Source organism: Rhinoderma darwinii, chromosome 6 (genome assembly GCF_050947455.1).
Source record: "Rhinoderma darwinii isolate aRhiDar2 chromosome 6, aRhiDar2.hap1, whole genome shotgun sequence".
Lineage (NCBI taxonomy): Eukaryota > Metazoa > Chordata > Amphibia > Anura > Rhinodermatidae > Rhinoderma > Rhinoderma darwinii.
The window spans coordinates 80429219-80450186 of record NC_134692.1 but is presented as its reverse complement, the minus strand read 5'-3'; the positions used below and the strand labels follow the sequence as shown (position 1 = coordinate 80450186).

At 41.6% G+C, this 20968-nt stretch overlaps 1 protein-coding gene across 1 annotated transcript in view; it reads right to left on the bottom strand.

Moving 5' to 3' along the window:
• CAVIN2 (caveolae associated protein 2) overlaps window positions 1-17905 on the bottom strand; it is an 86089-nt gene extending 68184 nt beyond the window's left edge. Inside the window, exon 1 of the mRNA XM_075829972.1 lies at window positions 17200-17905. Within this exon, the coding sequence (XP_075686087.1) occupies window positions 17200-17694 (495 nt within the window). The 5' untranslated portion in view covers window positions 17695-17905. The remainder of the gene's footprint in view (window positions 1-17199) is intronic.
• Window positions 17906-20968: the final 3063 nt, after the last annotated feature.

Sequence of the window (20968 nt, the reverse complement as noted above, 5' to 3'; positions counted from 1 at the left end):
GCAAGAGGGGTGTGTCAGCTGTCGCTGACAGTGTGCACCGGGAAAAACTCAGTAACTATACGTATATAACCTCCCGCAACGACGGACAGTTACGTCCTCGTGCGGATAGGGGTTAAGAAGTCACAATATATCAGCATATTTATGAACCCAATAAAGTAGTTATGTCTGGAGTACAAACATTATAGGCTAGACCTGACATACAACCAGTGGCGGACTGGGGTTCTTTAGGCCCACCAGAAGAAATTTTTCTGAGGACCCAGCCTTCATCTACACAGAACTTATCTACTTTTAATTGCCTTATAAACTTTCTTGTTATTATTATACACAAAGGACTGAAAATATAGTTAATAACTTTAGTATCCGTATAACTTGCTAATGCATTAATCTGCCTAAGATGATTAAAAACAACTTTATTCATTCTTACTAAAATGTGTGAGCTTATAGTCCGTTTTGACTTTTTCAGGCTCTTGACAAAAGTGCAGGTGGGGTGATTATTCAGAGTTAATGTTCTGTCCCTATTGTCACGATGCAGGGTGTGGATCCATTGGGCCGTACCGCGTAGCGGGATGGCAGCTGGCCAAACAGGTAAGTACAGAGTTCAATTAGTTCAGCGAGGGTACCTGAGGCAATCGTAGGCAGTAGCGAGGCAATCACGTCCAGGACCAGACGGTGGGAAGTCGTCAGGTGAGGCGTAGCCGATCAAGCGTAGACTGTGGTACAGCACGGCAATAGCACAGCACGGCACTAGAACTAGGTAGCACGAAAACAGGATACGGGATACAGGAGCAAGGTACACTGGGAAACTGGAAGACACTGGGAGACTATAAGCACGACAAATGATGGGTAACAAGCAACGCTCTGGCAAGAGCCCTTTTTATAGCCTAGGGCATCCTGGGCTAGATTGCAGACTTCCTGCAAAAATGCACGCACTGCCCTTTAACCCCTTAAGGACGCAGCCTAGTTTGGGCCTTAAGGCTCAGAGCCCATTTTTCAAATCTGACATATTTCACTTTATGTGGTAATAACGTCGGAATGCTTAAACCTATCCAAGCGATTCTGAGATTGTTTTCTCGTGACACTTTGGGCTTCATGTTCGTGGTAAAATTTGGTCGATATATTCAGTCTTTATTTGTGAAAAATTGCAAAATTTAGAGAAAATTTACAAAAAATAGCATTTTTCAGAATTTAAATGCATCTGCTTGAAAAACAGACGGTTATACCACCCAAAATAGTTACTAGTTCACATTTCCCATATGTCTACTTTAGATTGGCATCGTTTTTTGAACATTATTTTATTTTTCTTGGACGTTACAAGGTTTAGAACATAAACAGCAATTTCTCATATTCTTAAGAAAATTTCAAAAGCCTTTTTTTGAAGGTGCCAGTTCAGTTCTGAAGTGGATTTGAGGGGCCTATGTATTAGAAACCCCCATAAAACACCCCATTTTAAAAACTAGACCCCTCAAAGTATTCAAAACAGCATATAGAAAGTTTTTTAACCCTTCAGGCATTTCACAGGAATTAAAGCAAAGTGGAAATGAAATTTGCAAATTTCATTTTTTCTGCTGAATTTCAATTTTATTCAATTTTTTTTTAGTAACAGAGAAGGTTTTACCAGAGAAACACTACTAAATATGTATTGTCCAGATTCTGCAGTTTTTAGAAATGTCCCACATGTGTCTCTAGTGCGCTCGTGGACTAAAACACAAGCCCTAGAAGCAAAGAAGCACCTCGTGCATTTTGAGGCCTCTTTTTTATTAGAATATATTTTAGGCAGCATGCCAGGTTTGAAGAGGCGTTGAGGTATCAAAACAATGGAAACCCACCAGAAGTGACCCCATTTTGGAAATTACACCCCTCAAGGAATTCATTTATGGTTTTTGTTATCATTTTGACCGCACAGTTTTTTCACAGCACCTATTTGAATTGGGCTGTGAAATGAAAAAAATGATATTTTTTCCAATAAAATGTCATTTTTGATCAAATTTTCTTATTTTCACAGGGAACAACATACCCCATTTTGTTGCCCAATTTGTCCTTAGTGCGGCAATACCCCATTTGTGGTGATAAACTGCCGTTTGGGCCCATGGGAGGGCTCAGAAGGAAAGGAGCGCTATGTGTTTGTTGGAGTCCAGATTTTGCTGGATTGGTTTTCGGGTGCCATGTCACATTTGCAGAGCCCCAGAGGTATCAAAGCAATGGAAACCCACCAGAAGTGACCCCATTTTGGAAACTACACCCCTCAAGGAATTCATTTATGGTTTTTGTTATCATTTTGACCGCACAGGTTTTTCACAGCACCTATTTGAATTGGGCTGTGAAATGAAAAAAATTATATTTTTTCCAATAAGATGTCATTTTTGATCAAAATTTCTTATTTTCACAAGGAACAACATACCCCATTTTGTTGCCCAATTTGTCCTTAGTGCGGCAATACCCCATTTGTGGTGATAAACTGCCGTTTGGGCCCATGGGAGGGCGCAGACGGAAAGGAGCGCTATGTGTTTGTTGGAGTCCAGATTTTGCTGGATTGGTTTTCGGGTGCCATGTTGCATTTGCAGAGCCCCAGAGGTATCAAAGCAATGGAAACCCACCAGAAGTGACCCCATTTTGGAAACTACACCCCTCAAGGAATTCATTTATGGTTTTTGTTATCATTTTGACCGCACAGTTTTTTCACAGCACCTATTTGAATTGGGCTGTGAAATGAAAAAAATGATATTTTTTCCAATAAGATGTCATTTTTGATCAAAATTTCTTATTTTCACAAGGAACAACATACCCCATTTTGTTGCCCAATTTGTCCTTAGTGCGGCAATACCCCACTTGTGGTGATAAACTGCCCTTTGGGCCCATGGGAGGGCTCAGAAGGAAAGGACCACCATTTGGCCTACTGGAGCTTTTCTGGTGCTAAGTCATGTGTGCAGAAGCCCCTGAGGTACCAGTACAGTTGAAACCCCCGAGAAGTGACCCCATTTTAAAAACTACACCCCTTAAGACATTCATCTAGAGGTGTAGTGAGCATTTTGACCCCACAGGTACTGTGTAAAAGATAATGCGCAGCAGATGGTGCAGTGTGAGATTTGCAATTTTATATATGTATATGCCATTTCAGTGTCCAATATAGTGTGCCCAGCATGCGCCACCGGAGATATACACCCCTTAAATTGTAATGTGGGTTCTCCTGGGTACGACAATACCCTACATGTGGCTGTTATCAGCTGCCTGGGCATACGGCAGGGCTCAGAAGGGAAAGATGAGGGGGGTAAGCTGTGCGGAGTGCATCAGGGTAAATTAAAAATCAAGGGATGTATGATACATTTTAAAACAATCTTTTATACAGAGCCCTGGTTTTTCGGGACACGTGTCACATTGGTATATTGTGTTCTTCCTTATCCCCCTCTTATAGCAGACTCTGCACCTCTTTTGACTCTTTCCCTTTCCACCGGTTTGGGGACCTTCTCCTGGAAAGTGTTGCCCTGGTACGATGCGTGTGGCCTCGCTTCCAGAAGTACTGGGTGCCCCCCCTTCCTGGTCCCTAAAGATTAGATCTTGAAATTCCAGGAAAGTTCCCCTCTGGCCTGCACATCGACGTAGCACATACGCATTGTACAAAGCCATCTGTATGATGTGCCCGGCCAGCTTCTTATACCACACCGCATGGCGCTGTAGGGCTTCAGGACTTGATTTGACAAGTCCATCCCTCCCATGTACCTATTGTAGTCCAGGATGCAGTCTGGTTTGGGGGTGGCCTTTCCTTCATATATCCTAAACCTGTAGGTATACCCTGATGCACTCTCCCACAGCTTATACATCTTCACGCCATACCTTGCCCTCTTACCTGGCAGGTACTGGCGGAATTGAACCCTCCCTTTAAAATGTACCAGGGACTCATCAATAGAAAAACACTTCTCGGGGGTGTATGCTTGGGAAAACCGGGCACTGGAACGGTCTAATAGGGGTCTCCGTTTATACAAACGGTCAAAACTGGGGTCATCTCGGAGTGGGCACGGCTCATTATCAGTATAATGTAAGAAGCGAAGTATTGCCTCATTTATTTATTTTTTTAGGTTCCAGTTCATTTCTGAAGTTGCTTTGAGGGGCCCATATATTAGAAACCCCTATCAAACACCCCATTTTAGAAACTAGACCCCTCAAAGTATTCACAACAGCATTTAGAAAGTTTATGAACCCTTTAGGTGTTTCACAGAAATTTAGAGCAAAGTAGAGGTGAAATTTACTCTTTTTATACCATTTTTTTTATAACACAAAAGGATTTATCAGAGAAACACAAATTAATACTTATTGCCCAGATTCTGCAGTTTAGAGAAATATCCCACATGTGGCCCTCGGGCGGTAATGGACTGAAGCACCGGCCTCCGAAGCAAAGGAGCACCTAGCGGATTTTGAGCCCTCTTTTTTATTAGGCACCATGTCCGGTTTGAAGAGGTCTTGTGGTGCCAAAACATTGGGAACCCCCCAAAAGTGACCCCAATTTGGAAACTAGACCCCTTGAGGAATCCATTGTAGTTTTCTTGGGGTGCATGCGGCTTTTTGATCAGTTTTTATTCCATTTTTAGGTGGCGTGGTGACTAATAAACAGCAATTCTACTATTGTTTTTGTATACTTTTTTTTTTACAGCGTTCACCGTGCGCTATAAATGATATATTAACTTTATTCTGCGGGGCGATACGATTACGGCGATACCAGATGTTTATAGGTTTTTTTTATGTCTTATGGCGTTTGCACAATAAAATACGTTTTGTAAACAATCATTCACTTTTTGTGTTACCTTATTCTAAGAGCCAGAACGTTTTTATTTTTCAATCAATAAAGCCGTGCGAGGACTTTTTTTTTGCGTAACGAACTGTATTTTCCATCAGTACCATTTTTAGGTACATGCGACTTTTTGATCTCTTTTTATTCCATTTTTTGGGAGGTGAAGTGACCAAACAATTGTGATTGTGGTACGGTTTATTAATATTTTTTTTTACGGCGTTCACCGTGCGGGATAAATAACAAAATAATTTTGTAGTTCAGGCCGTTACGGACGCGGCGATACCAATTATGTATAGTTTATTTGTTTGTTTATATATTTTTATTAATAATAAAGGACTGATAAGGGAAAAAGTGGGACTTTTACTTTTATTACTTTTAAAACTTTTATTTTCTTATTTTTACACATCTTTTTTTAACTTTTTTTTTACTTTATTACTTTGTCCCACTAGGGGACTTGAGGGCAGGAGGCCCTGATCGCTATTCTAATACACTGCACTACATGCGTAGTGCAGTGTATTAGAACTGTCAGCTACTCACTGACAGCAAGCATAGTGGGTCCTGACGTTGTCAGGACCCACTAGGCTTCCGTCTATGGCATAGCCGGACGCCATTGTTTGGTGTCCGGTTGCCATAGTCACCATCGCCGGCCGCTATCGCGTAGCAGGCCGGCGATGGCAGCTTAACCCCTAAAAAGCCGCGATCTCTATAGAACGCGGCTTTTAAGGGGTTAATCAGCGGGGACACAGCGATCGGTCCCCGCTGTAGGAGCTGTGACAGCTGCTGAACAAGACAGCAGCGTCACAGCTCCTGTATGTGTCGGGAGGACGGCCGAAACGGCCGTTACTCCCGAGACGTACTATTACGGCATGGAGCGCGAACGATACAGCTGCCATGACGTAATAGTACGTCAAGGAGCGGGAAGGGGTTAAGGCCGTGCATGCGTGGACACACGAAGTCCGGAAGTGAGTGTCGGCGCCTCACAGGAGGACGACACTGCAGCGAGGTAAGATGTCCATGGCCACGGCCGTCGAGGTTAACGTCCGAACGATGGACCGTGGCCATAGACGTTACAGTATCCCCCCTCTTACGCCCCCTCTTCTTGGGACCAGAGCGGGAAAGAAACTTCCTCACAAGGACAGGAGCATCGATGTTCTCCTCTGGCTCCCAAGACCTCTTCTCTGGTCCGAACCCCTTCCAATCCACTAAATAAAATGTCCTTCCTCCCACCTTCTTGGTAGCCAGAATATCCTTTACTTATGTGGTGCCCAGCTTGTGCTACTTTGAAAAGACAGCTCTCTAATTATTATGCCTTGTTTCCTGGCTTTATATACACGCTACATGTTGCCCTAATATTTTGCTTGGACATACAACAGTGTTCAGGAGTGAAAAAGCACCATGCACATTTAGGGTAATTTTGGTGATTTATGCAGCATTGTCCGCAAATTGCAGGGCTCTAAGGTCAAATAGTAAAACAAACCCGCAAGAAGTGACCCATTTTGGAAACTACACCCCCAAGGCATTTATCAAGAAGGAATTAATGCGCAGCGGATGGTGCAAAGTGAAAATTAGAATTTTCCACTGATATGCCATTTTAGTGCACAATATGTTGTGCCCAGTTTGTGCCACTGAAGACAAATACCTCATAAACTGATGTTAGCTCTTTCTAGCATGGCAACAACATATCTGTGGAGGTAAACTGCTGTTTGGGCACACTGTAGGGTTCAGAAGGGAGGGAGTGGCATTTGGCTTTTGGAGAGCGGATTTTGCCTGGTAGTAGTTCTGTTTGGGGTTTTGCTGGTATTTCAGTTTATATTAGGGGGGCATATGTAATCTGTGCTTAGAACATCAGGGTATAATAAGAAGGAATAATAATGGGGTAAATAAATAATAATCCCCAGATATGTGGCCAGTGTCGCACTTAGAAATAATGCCTCATCTTATCCCTCTTTCTGAACACACTCTGCACATTTTGTGTCGTCATTTACTGAGAGCCAGAACTTTTTTTCGTCAACTGAGCTGTGTAAGGGCTTATTTTTTGTGGGAAGAGCTGTAGTTTTCATTGGTACCATTTTGGGGTACATGCAACTTTTTGATCACTTTTTATTAAATTTTTATTTTCAGTATCTCACTTACCGTTGTCCCAACTAGACAATCCTCTTTCAGAATGCTACCACACCGGTGGACAGCTTGGTGCCGCGATTCTGGTGACTAAACCCCCCGACACGTAGCCAATACTGGTAAAAGCAGTTAGGGCCTGTTCACATCACCGTTCGCTTTCCGTTCAGGGGTTCCATCTGAGGTTTCCGTCGTGAAACCCCGCAACGGAAAGTCAAACGGAAACCACAACTTCAGTTTGCATCACCATTGATATCAATGGTGATGGAAACATTGCTAATGCTTTTCGTTTGTCACCATTGCGGCAGGTTTTCGTTTTTTCGACGGAATCAATAGCGCAGTCGATTGCGCTATTGATTCTGTCATCAAAACGGAAACCATTAGCAATGTTTCCATCACCATTGATATCAATGGTGATGCAAACGAAAGCTGTGATTTCCGTTTGACTTTCCGTTGCGGGGTTCCACGATGGAAACCTCTGACGGAACCCCTGCACAGAAAGCCAACGCTGATGTGAACAGGCCCTTACTGGTGAAAGATATGGGTAACCACACATAAATGTGCGACATAGTGGCAATTTAAATACTATGTAGTACATGGATGCCTAGTCCTCCAGAGAGGAATTTATTTTTGCAGTGGCTAATTGGCTAACAGAAAGAGGTTCAAAGAGGTGTCTCCCCTCTATAATGTTAATGTGCCCTAATAGAACATATGGAAAAGGGTGTGAAATCTTACTAGTTCTCTCACTATGCTGTTTATATGCTTTTCAATTATTATCAGAAATGTCTATTGGTTTCAGTTATGAATGTTCTTGGACAGTTTTCAAGCACACAAAAGGGCAGACCAAACTGCAGCTGGCCATACAAGGTCTGAATGGAAGCCTCAATAGTGCACACAGAGCTTTTCCAACATGCCTGATTTTTTTTCTCCTAGAAAAATCCGTAACATATTTTCAAGCATTTTTGATCTTATCACACATTGTAGTGCTGCAGTGCTTGTAAATGACATATATTATTATATAGCCCCGCTGTGTTGTGTGCGAATTTACATTTGTCAGTGTGTATTAGTGTTTACTGCATGTTCGTTCTGTACTAAAGCTACTACACGGTTGTTCTGCTTCCATTGCGGAAAATTGTACTCCACTAAATCAAGCTGAAAACAACATTTGTTTTGACAACATAATTATGGAAAGTCTTAGGGCGGGTTCACACATGGCGGAATTTCACTTAAATTCCGCTGCGGACACTCCGCAGCGTTAATCCGCAGCGGAGCCGTTTCTCCATTGACTTTCACTTTAATTTAGCAGTGTTCGTTTACACGATGCGTACTATTCCGCTGCGGAGCATAGGCTGCGGAGCGGAATTTGGTGTCCGCAGCATGCTCTGTCTGTTGCGGAGCAGTGGCGGACTGGTTGCGGACTCATGGCGGAATTTCTCCATTGACTTCAATGGAGAGTCAAAATTCCGCAATGAAGTCCGCAGATCTTATGTGTGCTGCGGAGCGTATTGTTTTTACTACCATGACATTTCTTCATTCTGGCTGGACCTATGTATTTCTAGGTCTACAGCCAGACTGAGGAAGTCAATGGGGCTCCCGTAATGACGGGAGCGTTGCTAGGAGACGTCTGTAAATAGTCACTGTCCAGGGTGCTGAAAGAGTTACGCGATCGGCAGTAACTGTTTCTGCACCCGGGACAGTGACTACCGATCTCAATATACATGTATCTGTAAAAAAACATATAAGTTCATACTTACCGAGAACTCCCTGCGTCTGTCTCCAGTCCGGCCTCCCAGGATGACGTTTCAGTGTAAGTGACGGCTGCAGCCAATCACAGGCCAAGCACAGGCTGCAGCGGTCACATGGACTGGAGCGTCATCCAGGGAGGTCGGGCTGGATGCCGAAGGAGGGACGCGTCACCAAGACAACGGCCAGTAAGTATGAATTTCTTTGACTTTCACTAGGGAAAGTGCTGTCCCTTCTCTCTATCCTGCACTGATAGGGAGAAGGGAAGCACTTTTCCTGCAGTCCGCAGCGGCCAGTCCGCATCAATTTTCTGCACATTTTGTGCAGATCCGCAGCCGTAATCCGCAACCCGGATTAGGTGCGGCATTGATGCGGACAGTTGCGGAGGAATTCCGCCATGTGTGGTCATGCCCTTATTCTGTCTTCCTATCACATACATGTCATCAGTCAGGCGGACCATATAAACTTTCAATTAAATCATTTACTTCTGGTCATACCTAAGAGCCTAACATAGGACAAGGAAAGCAAAAGAACGAGACCAAATCCTTAAATATAGTTGATGTAGCATGAGATCAAGAACTACAAGGCTAAAATGTAGCGATTCTAGGTTTCCAAATCAGCAATCATGTAATAGTTTTGTCAAATGTGGGAATTTCTCCATAACTGGAGGGCATGCTTCATAGTACATTCCAGTTCTCCCACCTGCCAGAACAACAACTAAATAATGAATTCCTTCACAGTGCAAGAAAAGATGAAACATTAGATAATCTCGATAAATCAGTTATACTGATGCTGGATAAAGCTTGATTTGGTGTTTGTTAGCATTAAATAAACTCAGTGCACCTTTCTAGTATTCCCATTTCTCTGACACTTAGAATTAACTGCAGTTAACACCAGTATCAATCTTCTTTGCCCTCCCCCATGTGATGTTCACAGGGGTGCAGGAATTTGTACTATGTGGAGTTGTTCCTTGGGCCCACACGGTGCCTGGTGATTGCTAAGTGGTTAAAAACTGTTAGGCATTAGACAGAGGGTCTGCTTTGTTTTCCAGAAACAGTGCCACTCTTGTCTTTGGGCTGTGTATGGTATTGCGGCATTGTTTCTGGAAAAAAATCGGAATCTTTTTTCTAAACCTGTATAACGCCTTTATCCATTAAAAAATGTTTATTTTCTGACCCTGCATTGTTAGTTAGGTTTTACACTGCAGATTTTTTCGCAATGAATTTTTCCGCAGAGTAGTATAGTAGCAGCAGTGTGGAAGACAATTGAGCAAATCACATCCAAACACAGCGGGGAAAAAAACTGTCATATATTGAGCTGCAGTTTTTTTTAAATTGCAGCATATCAATTTAAGCTGCGGAATCGCTGCTTTTCTGTTGCAGATTTTTCCTCATTGAATTCAATGGGAAGGTAAAACTCGCAACATATATGCATGTGTTGCGACTTTTGCGGCAGAAACGCTGCAATTCCAGTGCAAAAATTGCAAATGAGAAAAAAAAGCTTTTTTCTAATTTAAAATTAATAAAAAAGCTTACACATACCACCAACCATTGTAATAGCGACACGATCCACTGTTCTGAGAGCAGCCCGGCCTCCTGGGGTGACGTTTCATCCCATGTGACTGCGGAAGCAAATTAAAGGCTGCAGCGGTCACATGGACTACAGCGTCATCCCAGGAGGCCGGGCTGTACTCACAGCAGAGGGACGCATCTCCATGACAATGCCGGGTTGTAAGTATAAACTTTTTTTTTTCCTGCAGTATTTCTGCAGCGGACATTCCGCCCAAAAAAACTGTACCAAAATTTAGTGTTTTTTTGGGGCGGAATCCCCTGCGGTTTTCAGAATGGATACACTGTGTAATTTCACGAAGCATGTTTGCCCTGCGTGTGCCTACCCTAAGGCCTGATTCACACAAGCGCTGCACATCTCGGACATGAAAAACTGCAGTTTTTCACGTCCGAGGTGCATCCGTGCTCAGCGTTGCGGGATGCGATGTCACGTATCCCCCACAGTTGAGAGTCTATGGAGGGATGCGTGATGCACGAAAAGAATGGACATGTCCTATTTTCGCACGGACCCTTCACACGGTCCGTTGAAACAACGGCTGTGTGAACGGCCACATTGAATTACATAGGTCCGTGGGACGGCCGCTGTTTCAACGGCCGTCCCACGGACGTTTAACTCGCTCGTGTAAATAAGCCCTAATTCTCAAATAAAGATCACTCAAGATTTCCATGGTGTTGCTATTTGGAAGGCATTACTATTTGACTAGTTTGGAAAAAGAATTGTATTACACAGAAATATAAAAATATGTTTATATCTTAAAATCTTGTGTATGAAATCTTTTATACACAACTTGACAAATCCAATAAATTGTTGGATTCACACGCAACATTTTGAGGAAAAACATCACGTATTTAGTGGCTTTTTTCTGGCTTTTTTTTTTGCTGCATTTGTTGCGACAACAAAACACTGCGGACAAATGTTATCAAAAAGTGAATGGTGAAATATGAAACGCCCTACAAAGATGCCATTTTTTATATTGTCTTGCGTTATTTGGCTCAGTGGCATTTTTTTTCAGAATTGCAGCAAGTCTGGCTTTTTTTCAGCATTTAGTGGGGTTTTTCTCCCATAAACCTCCATAGGTTTTTTTGCCTTCGTAAAAAAAAAAAAAAAAATACATGCCAATGTGTAAGGCGTCTTTTTGGGCATTTTTGGAGGCTTTTTTTCAGAATAAATAATGTATTGCAAAGAGGAATCTTTACATCACATGATATTTGAGTCACATGATTTGCAATGGGAATAACGTCACCTAAAAAACGCAGGTAGTAAAACGCACTATTGGCAAAATAACGTCACTAAAAATTCCAAAAAAGCATGTACCTTTTTCCCCCAAAGGCCTGATTTTTTTTCTATGCTTTTTTTTTTGCAAAGAGGAATCTCACACAAAAAGTGTGACACAAAAATATCACACAAAACGTGAGTGAAGGAACACTTACACTAGGTATGACTATTTGAGTTATAAACAGATCCCATTTTCCGACCCATGTGGCTCATTTTCATGACACATACCCAGTCTCAAGAAAACAGAATATTTTTTCCAATAGACATCTTGAAAATTAAAAAATTATGGGTTATTCATGGCTCTCTTAAATGTGAAAAAAAATTTATCTACTCACTTTAACATTTTTGACCCCACCCAATATGTGCATTTTTGTTGCAGTTCTGTATATTTCTTACATCATCTTATAACTGAAGCCTATTCAATGGAAATGAGAAGGTAATAATTCACAAATGTATATATCATACTTCCCAACCATACCAGATTCCGGACGTATGTCCCAGTGTCAACTGTAAATGCAACATCAGAACAGTGACAGCAGGGGCTACTCTTGGAATGGTACCCCCTGCCAGAGCATTGCCGATGCTATGGCTAGGGATTCCCCTACTAGAGGGAGCCATAATGGCAGTATCTACAGGGGGTAGCGCTAGCTACAGGGGGTGGCGTTATCTTTAAGGGGGTGTGGAACTATCTACAGGGAACACTGTGGCGCTGTCTACATGGGCACTGTGTGGGGCACTATCTACATGGGCACTATCTACTAAATGCGCACTTGCACTTTATATGTGGGCACTGGCACTAGGGGCAACTAAGGGGGCATTATACTGTATGGGGCAGCCAAAGGTGGCATTATACTGTATAGGGCAGCTATGGGGAATTATACTGTATGGAGGCAGCTAAGGAGACATTATACTATATGGTGGCAGCTATAGGGGCATTATACTGTATGGGGCAGCTGTGGGAGTATTAAATTGTATGGGGCAGCTATGGGGCATTATACAGTATGGGGCAGCTATGGGGTATTGTTCTGTATGGGGGCAGCCATGGGGGCATTATATTGTATGGAGGCAGCTATGGGGCATTATACTGTATGGGGGCAGCTATGGGAGCATTATACTGTATGGTGGAATTTGTGTGGGCATTATACTGTATGGGGGCAGCTAAGGGGATATTATACTGTATGGAGGCGATTAAGAATTTAATGAGATATTGAAGCACTTGTCCATGTCTGTGTGATCTCTCTGATGCATTGTTATTGATTTGGACTCCGAGGCTGGATTCTTAGAGTACCTTTAGGTCTCCCAAACCCAGGCTACTCCGACAGCATCATATATGTAAACTAGTGCAGACAAGAACTAAAGGTGTTGGGACAAGAACAAGGACCACAAATATGGTTGTCTACAAGTCAAAAGATAAATCCTGGACAAAATATAACTAGTGCGTGCACACATGTGTTTACTAAACTAATCCATAACAATAATATATTTAGTAAAATCATTGTAAATAAATAGGAAAAAATAGAAAAAGTGTAAAGATCACTGAGAGAAAGAAGCAAGCTTGTCTGTGGGAAATCCGTTACTTCCATGAAAGGCAGCGGGAGACAAGTTGCCGGCTATCTGTCAGTGCCACAACAATGCAGCTTAGTCTTATCCTGGGCTGGGTCTGCTTGCTCAAGAGGAATGTAAAATATTTCGAGCTGGGATTTTACACCACATACAGAAATGTGACACAAGGCCAATTTTTTCTAACCTTTGCCATATGGAAATAGTGCCCACACAAATATTTGTTACCAGCTATATATGCACAATGTAAAGCTAGATTCATAAGGGTATGTTCACACGGCAACCTCCATTACGGCTGAAATTAGGGAGCTGTTTTCAGGAGAAAACAGCTCCGTAATTTCAGACGTAATGGCAAGTGCAGGCGCTTTTCGCTGCGTCCATTACGGACGTAATTGGAGCTGTTTTTCCATGGAGTCAAGGGAAAACGGCTCCATTTACGTCTGAAGAAGTGACAGGCACTTCTTTGATGCGGGCGTCTTTTTTACGCGCCGCCTTTTGACAGCGGCGTGTAAAAAAAATGACCGTCGGCACAGAACATCGTAACACCCATTTTGTTTCTTTACCCATTAAAATAAATGGGCAGATGTTTGCCGACGCTTTTGAGCCGCATTTTCGGACGTAATTCGGGGCTAAAACGCCCGAATTACGTCCGTAAATAGTGTGTGTGAACCCAGCCTATTAGTTCTCTCATTACACTAAAGCTGCCTATCTAATGCAAATCTATCTATCTATCTATCTATCTATCTATCTATCTATCTATCTATCTATCTATCTATCTATCTATCTATCATTGCAGTATCTTCAAGTAGTACAATCTGACAAAATGGCCTTTAGACTAAAGAAGGTAGTTGCCCCTAAGTCTACACCATAAGGCTGGATTCACACACAGCATTTTACTGCGTTTTTGTAAATTTTTAGTGGCGTTTTTAATGCCTTTTTTGCTGCCTTTTTTTTTTTTTTGCTGAATTTTTACTTTAGCCAGATGGTACAATAAAGTCTATAGTAAATTATCAAATGCACTACATACAACTGCGTTTTGGTTTGTGGCGTTTTTAAGGCAATTTTGTGGTCAGTGGTGTTTTTTTCAAAATGCAGCATGCCCTGGGTATAGTGTTTCTACCATAGGCATCTCTATAGGACTTCGTAAATGGCCTAAAAAAATGTATGTACAAAATTACACTTAATGAAAAATGGCCCAAAAAATGCCTCTAAAAATGGCATAAAAAAACGCACAAAACATTTGAAAAACACTAGCTTTTTTAGAAACATTTTTTTGGTGCAGTTTAAAACACCAATTTCTATGTGTGAAGGATGCCTAAGGCTGGAATCACACAATTGTTCGGCCATAAAGGGTATATTAATTAGCGGCCCCAAGATTTTGCAGATAAAAGGATTTTTTACCCGCATTAAGACGGCCATTAACAGGGTATTAGACAGCCGCGCCAAACATGGTGCGGTTGTTGGCCACATCTCGTACGTGTTAGGGCTGCTCTGTGTGGTCTTACCGTTAGTAGTCTTATAACAGGTCTTATAACCGGTATTTACATCCTTGAAAAACATAACAAACTTTGAAAACAATGACAATATATGTTTTAACGATGTCTTCATGGAATGTATTCGCCACCAAAAGTCTTAGATAGTTTTATCACGTAGGCTAATCTTATATTACCCTAGTGTTCTGCATTACATAATTAAAGTTTTGTATATAAAAGATTTGCCCAGTCTTGGCTAGAAAACTGACACAGCACAGGGTTAAATTAAAAAAATGCCAAACAGAATTGGACACATGGCAAAATACTTAGAGTTGAAAGGTTGAGTATTCAACTTTTCCATTTTTGGTCTGAATTATTCACGATAAACTTGAGCATATGATATTCACACTGTGAAAAGGAAAAAGGCGAAACTCAAGCAAAATTGATATATAATAAAGAAATTCTTTATGTTATTTAAGTGTCAACAATTTAGTTTAATATGTTCGAAAAATGGTATAGTATATATGAGTAATATATGATGTATAAAGAAGTATTAAATGCAAATGCACCAGCTGTGATGTATGCCTAGGGTATTCCAATAATCTATCAAAACTACAGTAAGGGCACATTCAGAGGTGGCGGAATTGCTGTTGAATTCATTTGTTTCTATACATTTTTAGGAAGCCTTTGCAGTGCAAAAACAGAAATCTATAACAAGTCCGCTGTGATATCTGCAACATCTGAATTACCTGTCAAATATGCAATTGGTGCAGATTCGTTGCGTAATTGCCCCAAATCTGCACCAACATTTGCAGCGGAAAAATTCTGCCACGTCTGAACGTGGCCTAAGGCACACAAGACGGAAATGCTGCAGATTTTCCATGCGGATATGTGTATGCAAAATCTGCGTCGGATTTCAGTACTAGCCATGTGGATGGGAGTTGAACAAATCACATCCACATGCTGCACAACATTTTCTGCACGGAAGTCATTCGCAGCGTAAAATGCTGACAGATCCTCTGTAACCCTGGGTTCCCACAGGGCGGATACGCTGTGTAAAAATCACGCAGTATGTCCGACCTGGATCCCGCAGTACATTCCATCAGGAAAATGGCATTGTGGTGCGGTTTTTCGAACGGAATATCCGCTGCGGAAGAAAGCCGTCCATCCTCTGACTTCCGCAACGGCCTCCCTGGATGACGTTGAAGACCATGTGACGCTGCTGCCTGTGATTGGCTGCAGAGGTCACATGGGATGCAACGTCATCCCAGGAGGCCGGACTGCTGGAAGAAGGAGGTCGTTCTAGGTAAGTAGGATTATTTTTATTTTTTCGGAGTTGTGATTTTTACGGCGTAAACGCTGCGATTATGTCGCAAAAGTCGCAACACTTGGCTTTCTGTTGCGGGTTTTGCAACCCTATTGAATTCAATAGGGAAAAGCCACAATGGAAAATCAACAAAAACGCAGCATAAATTGACATGCTACGGATTTAAATTCTGCACCGCAGATCAATTTATTAACGTTTACGCAGCGTTTTATTCTGCAACGAGGGCATGAGATTTTATAAATCTCATCCACTTTGCTGCTACTGTAAATGCTGCAAAATTTCCGCAAACAATTGTTTGCGGAAATTCTGGAGCGTTAACGCTATGTGGGAACCCGGCCTTAGGCTAAATTCACAAACCGCATAAAATATCTGCTGGGAAAGTAAATCTGCACAAAATCCATTTTTAAATCTGTTTGCGAATTTGGCCATGAATTTCGCATATTGCATTGAAATCGGTGAGATCTGCTGCAAAAATCCACAACAAATAGGAATAGAATTTGCTGCACACACTTTGCAACCATTCTCCATTGAAAAATGATTTGTTGAAATGATTGCAACAATCGTATGATTTTACCACACATGTGACAAGTATTTCTTAGCAATGCCAACTATGAAAAATATTTTCCATCCTGACCTGACGTCTCTCAATTGATTTCTGGATCAATTTTTGCAGAATAATACACATATAATCAGCTATATGTCAAATAAAACAAGTATCTAAAAAAATTGTCATCTTCGCATTTCTCTACAGATACATGTAATGGGTATGGCCTGTTTACAGCTTGTGACAGAGATGCAGAACCTAAGAAAATCACTGAGTGAAATCGATGCTACTTGATGTTATATCCAACTGAAATTCCATGATTTATTTCTTATGCATTTGGTATGGTTTATTCCAAAAAGACCACACCCATATTATTCTACAATATATAAATGTTATTTTAAGCATTGTATTTGAGCAACTTTCTATGGTGAGAATTTAAAATGGTTTTACATTTTTAGATACAAGAGTGACCTCACTTACACTTTTATATATATATATATATATATATATATATGTATTTAGTATGATCTTAAGATTTGCCTAAAAAATGCAAAAGGAGAACAATAAAAATAAACTAACCATCTATAAGAATCAATCTATAGTTAAATATCTCATATAATCATAAAATACAATGATGACTGTAATATACAGCAAGTACCGCTATTTCCATAGTGAGAAGGGAGTGGCTGCCCAGAGTACCAGTCTGTACTTGTTATGCCAATAAGAAACTCCATAAAAAATTATTTTCAAGAACTAATTTGAAATAAATTCGAAATAAATAGAATCTATTTTGTAGAACTTTAGTGTAACTCACCTGGAAGATCAAAACTTTGAAATTGTTTCGTCTTAAGAGCTGATTGTGGTTGCTCTCCAGTTTCTTCACCTGTACAGTTTGCTTATCCATACGGTCTTTGACATCTCTCATATTGGCGCTGACTTTGCGAGATTTCTCCAGAAGTTTACTGACGGTGTTGCTGGTAGACGTATGACTCTTTGATAATTTGGTGATATCATTTTGGATACCCTTTACTGAGTTTTCTATGTCAATCTGCTTCTTCTCCATTTTGTGCTGGTTCTCTTGCACTGAATCCAGCATGTTCACCAGTTTATCCAGCAGGGTGAGAACTGTGATGGCGTTGACTTGATTGCTGTCTTTGATGGAGTCCGCCACTAGTTGCTGGGGTATAGGACTGGAGCTGGGTGACTCTGCAGGGCTGTGGCTGGGCACCACCAACTCCTGGCTTTCATGATCACCAGTCTTCTGAAACTCTTCGTTATTCTTCTCTATTTGAATTGCATCTTCCTCCATGTTCACAAATCACACTGTGCAGCTGCTTCACTTTTCCTCTTGTTTTCTTATGATATATGCTAATGAACTTATTGTAAAAGTAGCAGATGTTCTTTTCTCTGTCTTCTTCTCCTTTGATTAGTGTTTGCTTTGATAGGATAGTATAGTCTGCAGCAAAACACTGCCAGCAACTACATTCCAGCTTCTCTTTTAAGCCTCTGCTCCACCCAGTGGGAGGTGAAAGTTGAATTATCCAAACTTTTCAGATCCAGGGGTGTGTTTCAGAACTTACACTCCATGTCACGGCACTCCTAGATGTGCAGGTTTACATATTTTTTTTTAACATGCCATAGTTTAATAATGACTTCATGCAGGCACAGAAAACACCCTATGTTGGACAGAAGCCATCTCTGCTTCTCTTGGCTGCAGGGGAAAACTTTTGGCTGGCTGCTATGAAACACTGGAACACTGAGCATGTTTTTTTCCTGGATGAAGTTATTTTCAGAGAGAAGTATTGTTTGCATCTGCCAAGGGAATAACTCATGATGTGGTTCACATCTACATTTCTTTTTCCTTACAAATATAGGTTAGAGATCTCAGTTTTCACAGAGCTCTTTTAGTGGGTAGGGCTGCATTTATTCTAAGTTTATCTTTCACTTGTGAATGGATTTTCTGTGACATTTCCCTAATTTAAATGATAACATGCTACACTATATTGTATGCCTATTAGCAGCTAAAGGTGGCAATGCACATGCAATAACTGACAGCCGAACTCTGGTTCAACTGAGTTACTTCTCCCGACTACCTCATAAACATACATGCCCATCATGGCCAAGCACGCATGTTTTTTTTCAATGGGGAGAGGAGAACAAGCCGCTGCCAGGTTCCTCTGGCAGTAGAATATCTCCTATGGGAATAAAGGATCAGACATGTTTAAATCCAACATGCCCAATACTTCCTTCACCCCAACATCTGTCATCGAGTCAGGGTGTCCCCATACTCCGTAGATCGTCAGCCGATCCGGCCAGAATCGGTGGTTTGGATGAGTTTCGTCTAGTGAATGGACATGTTTCGATTTCCACTGTCATTAGACTGAGCACTTTAGATACAAGCATCTTTAAGATAACGGGAGTTACAATTGAGGTCACAGAGCTACCATTGTGCAGTCCCTTTCTTTTGCTTAAATGTTTGGGGGTGCTTTCAGACATTCCCTATGTCCTCTGAAATTGCTTGCGCTGCTTCTACAGGATAGAGCCTTCAGTTATCAGTTTACCTCCAGTCAGTGGCAACGCTAGAGTAGCACCACTGATCGAAGAAGAGCCGCTAACTGACAGAACTCTCCTCTTAAAGCAATTGCCTACATGTCCTTTACAAAGGTCTGAGTAAGTGGCTTACAGTCAGCAACCGCAAACTTTGGTTTGGGTGGGGCTGTAAAGTAGGTGCGTGAATTCATAATTTTAACTTATTTTAGGAATTTTATAGATGCCTATATCTAAAGTTCCACTGTCTCATGATAATAGTACTTTAACTACAATGTGCTATAGACAATATTTCCAATGGAAAAGCATTTATATTTAAATGTTTAAAAATCAAATGAAAAAAAAATTAAAAAATGTTGCGGCACTATTGAATTAATTATCTGAAAATATAAAAAAAAAATGCTAAAAGTTGTTATAAGTATATATTCTAATTCTGCTCAGCCTGTCCAGCAGTAGAAGCCACGACTTAGTGTTAAAAGGGGTTGTCTAGAGTAAACAGTAATAGTATAATGATCTGATTCCTACGATACCAGCAAAAAGGGGGTTTTAGGCTGAACGAATATCAGGCAGACAAGCGTTGATATAATAATTGCCCTGTGTAAAAAGGGCAGTGATCAGCAGATGAATGAGCAAACGCTCGTTCATCTACTGGTCGTATAGTTTTAAAAAAGTAAAAGATTACTGTTGTCGGCAGCACATCTTCCTGTGTAAACAGGGAGACGCGCTGCCGATATGATGATAATGTATGGGGACGAGCAATCGAAGTAACGACTGCTCGTCCCCATCCATAGCTCCGTGTGACAGTAGCAAGCGAGTGCCAATCAACGATATCTAGTTGATCGGCGCTCGCTGCAGCGGCTGAGTGTCGGCCGGTGTAAAAGGGCCTAAATAACCAACCATTAGGCACAATTTCACCTTTCCCATGGCTTAGGCCGGGTTCCTACGGGATGGATACGCTGCGTAAAAACCATGCATCTGACATTCTGTCTTGTTTTCGGACAGAAGTTCCGCTGTGGAAGAAAGCTGTTCATGCTTACCCCAACCCTCCTCTGATGTCAGCTCCGGCCTCCCTGGATGACGTTGGGGGCCATGTGACGCTTCAGCCTGTGATTGGCTGCAGTGGTCACATGGGATGCAACATCATCCCAGGAGGCCAGACTGCAGGAAGAAGGAGGGCATTCTGGGTAAGTATGATTTTTTTTTCCTACGGCGTTGCGATTTTTGTGGCGTAAGCTCTGCGATTATGCCACAATAGTCGCAACGCTTGGCTTTCTGTTGCGGGTTTTGCATCCCCATTGAATTCAATGGCGAAAACCCACAACGGAAAAACAACAAAAACGCAGCAGAAATTGACATGCTTCGGAATTAGATTATGCACCGCAGGTGAAGTCATTAACGTTTACACTGCATTTTTTTCCCGCAGTGTGGGCATGAGATTTACTAAATCTCACCCACTTTGCTGCTACTGTAAATGCTGCGGAATTTCTGCACACAATTCCTTAGCGTTTACGCTATGTGGGAACCCGGCCTTAGGGTTGTGGTACTTAGCTGGCCCTGGGGCTCAAGTGACTCTAGCTAGTCTAGTGGTTTATTTTCTGGATAATCTTACCTGATAGAAAATAAGACCAAAAATAAAAAAGGATTAAAAATAAATAAACAATAAGCGGGATTCGATTGCTAAAAGTAATGGCAAATAAAGTCTATATTAACATAACAGGAAGGTTATAACACGAAGAGGGATGAAGCCTTGGCAGAGTTCAGAAGTTGGAAACAGGTGAAGCAGAGACCGTTACAGTCTTGCCAGGGGTAAAACATGATTTAGTCAGGAAGCCAGGGGTCAGTAATGAAGATATAGCAGAGCCGAGTATGTGGTACTGGAGCAGTAGTCCGGAGAGCAGTCAAAAGAGCAAGGATTCAGTAATGAACATGTAGCAGAGCTGAGTATACAGTACAATAAGAGAAGCAAAGAGTGGTCAAGCGATCCAAGTCAAATATGAGTCAATCAAGACTCTAACTCAATACATTTACGAAAAAAA